The 1,543-nt window shown below is 39.2% G+C and overlaps 1 protein-coding gene across 1 annotated transcript in view; it reads left to right on the plus strand.

Annotated features, from left to right (window-relative positions):
* Nucleotides 1-1,543, plus strand: part of DNAH5 (dynein, axonemal, heavy chain 5) — a 408,072-nt gene that overhangs the window by 108,973 nt on the left and 297,556 nt on the right. The window contains exons 23-24 of the mRNA XM_006874155.1: nt 109-310; nt 851-1,086. Of these exons, the coding sequence (XP_006874217.1) occupies nt 109-310; nt 851-1,086 (438 nt within the window). The remainder of the gene's footprint in view (nt 1-108; nt 311-850; nt 1,087-1,543) is intronic.

The following is a 1,543-nucleotide window of genomic DNA, read 5'->3' on the forward strand; positions in this document are numbered from 1 at the left end:
CTCTTTGATCTTCATCAGTAAATTAAGATGTAGATTATTGTCTTTGTGGGCTGTGTCGTTCCATTTTGGTTTTGTCTCAACATAAATCTGTTGTGTTTTATGCTCTAGGAAGTTACTGCCTCCTTGGATTGTTTCAAAAGCTACAACCACATTTGGCAAAAGGAGAAAGAAGAAACCATTATGGAGTTTATGAAGAAAAACCCCTTGCTTTCTGAATTTGAATCTCAGATTCTCTATTTCCAAAACTTAGAGCAGAAAATTAACGCTGAGCCAGAGTACATCTGTGTGGGTTCCGTCGCACTGTACACAGGTTGGTTCTGCATCTTTCAGACCAATCATACAAATTGAACCGTATTGTTGTGTCTCCTTACCTACTTTAATACTTCCATGAATATCTCTAATTACCTTTAAGATAGACATTTAAAAAAATAGGACTCGTACTTTAAGAAAAATGCGTATTTGTTTTTGATTTCCTTCTTCTTAATTAGTTATTCCAGACTACTTTGAATGCTTTGCACTGAACTCTGAAAATTAATGCTATTTCAGAGAAAGGGATGGACCTATTGCCTTTGGAATTAAAGTTTATTATTTTTAAATAAAGACAAAACAAAGCACTTGAGGCTTATCTCTAAGGGTTTGGACTTGTACTTTTTTTCTTTTTAACATTTTGAAATGTTTTGGCATGTTGCAGAAATGAATTTTATAAAGTGAATGACTGATGAACAGGAAAAAGTCATTTATTTCCAGTTTGGTTTGCCGTGTATCATGTAAAGTCTTGATCACAGTGGACTATTTATTGCACAAGGTTGTCAAGTTCTTTAGACTGAACGGTGGACATTGGGTTTTACAGCTGACTTGAAGTTAGCCTTGACCGCAGAAACGAAGGCTTGGATGGTTGTCGTAGGCCGCCACTGTAACAAGAAACACAGGACCGAGATGGAAAGTGTCTTTACACTGGTGGAAGAGTTCAGTAAGAAACTAAACCGCCAAATTAAAGACCTCGATGATATTCGGATTGCAATGGCGGCACTGAAAGAAATCCGGGAGCAGCAGGTCACCATCGACTTTCAAGTAGGACCCATTGAGGTAACTGATAATCATTTGTTCATGACAGAAATGGCTTCACAGTCTGCATCCTGTCAGCTGAAGTTTCCCCCAGTTTTGGACTGAAGTTGCAAATGGATACTAAACCAAAACACAGTGATTTTAGCAATGAGGATAAAACAACAACAACAACAAAATCCCTTGCCATTGAGTTATTGTGATTCATCATGACTTTATAGGACAGAGCAGAACTGCTCCATAGTCTCCAAGCTGTAAATCTTTACAGAAGCAGATGGCCACATCTTTCTCCCTCAGAGGAGCTGGTGGGTTCTAACTGCAGACCTTTTGGTTTAGCTGTGTGTTTAACCACTGTACTCCCAGGGCCCCTCGTAATGTTGTTGTTAAGTGCCGTTGAGTCAGTTCTGACTCATAGCGATCCTGTCTAGAGTTTCTGAGGAGCAGCTGGTGGGTTTAAACTGCTGACCTTGCTGTTCCAACC

The sequence above is a fragment of the Chrysochloris asiatica genome, unplaced genomic scaffold (genome assembly GCF_000296735.1).
Source record: "Chrysochloris asiatica unplaced genomic scaffold, ChrAsi1.0 scaffold00264, whole genome shotgun sequence".
Classification (NCBI taxonomy): domain Eukaryota; kingdom Metazoa; phylum Chordata; class Mammalia; order Afrosoricida; family Chrysochloridae; genus Chrysochloris; species Chrysochloris asiatica.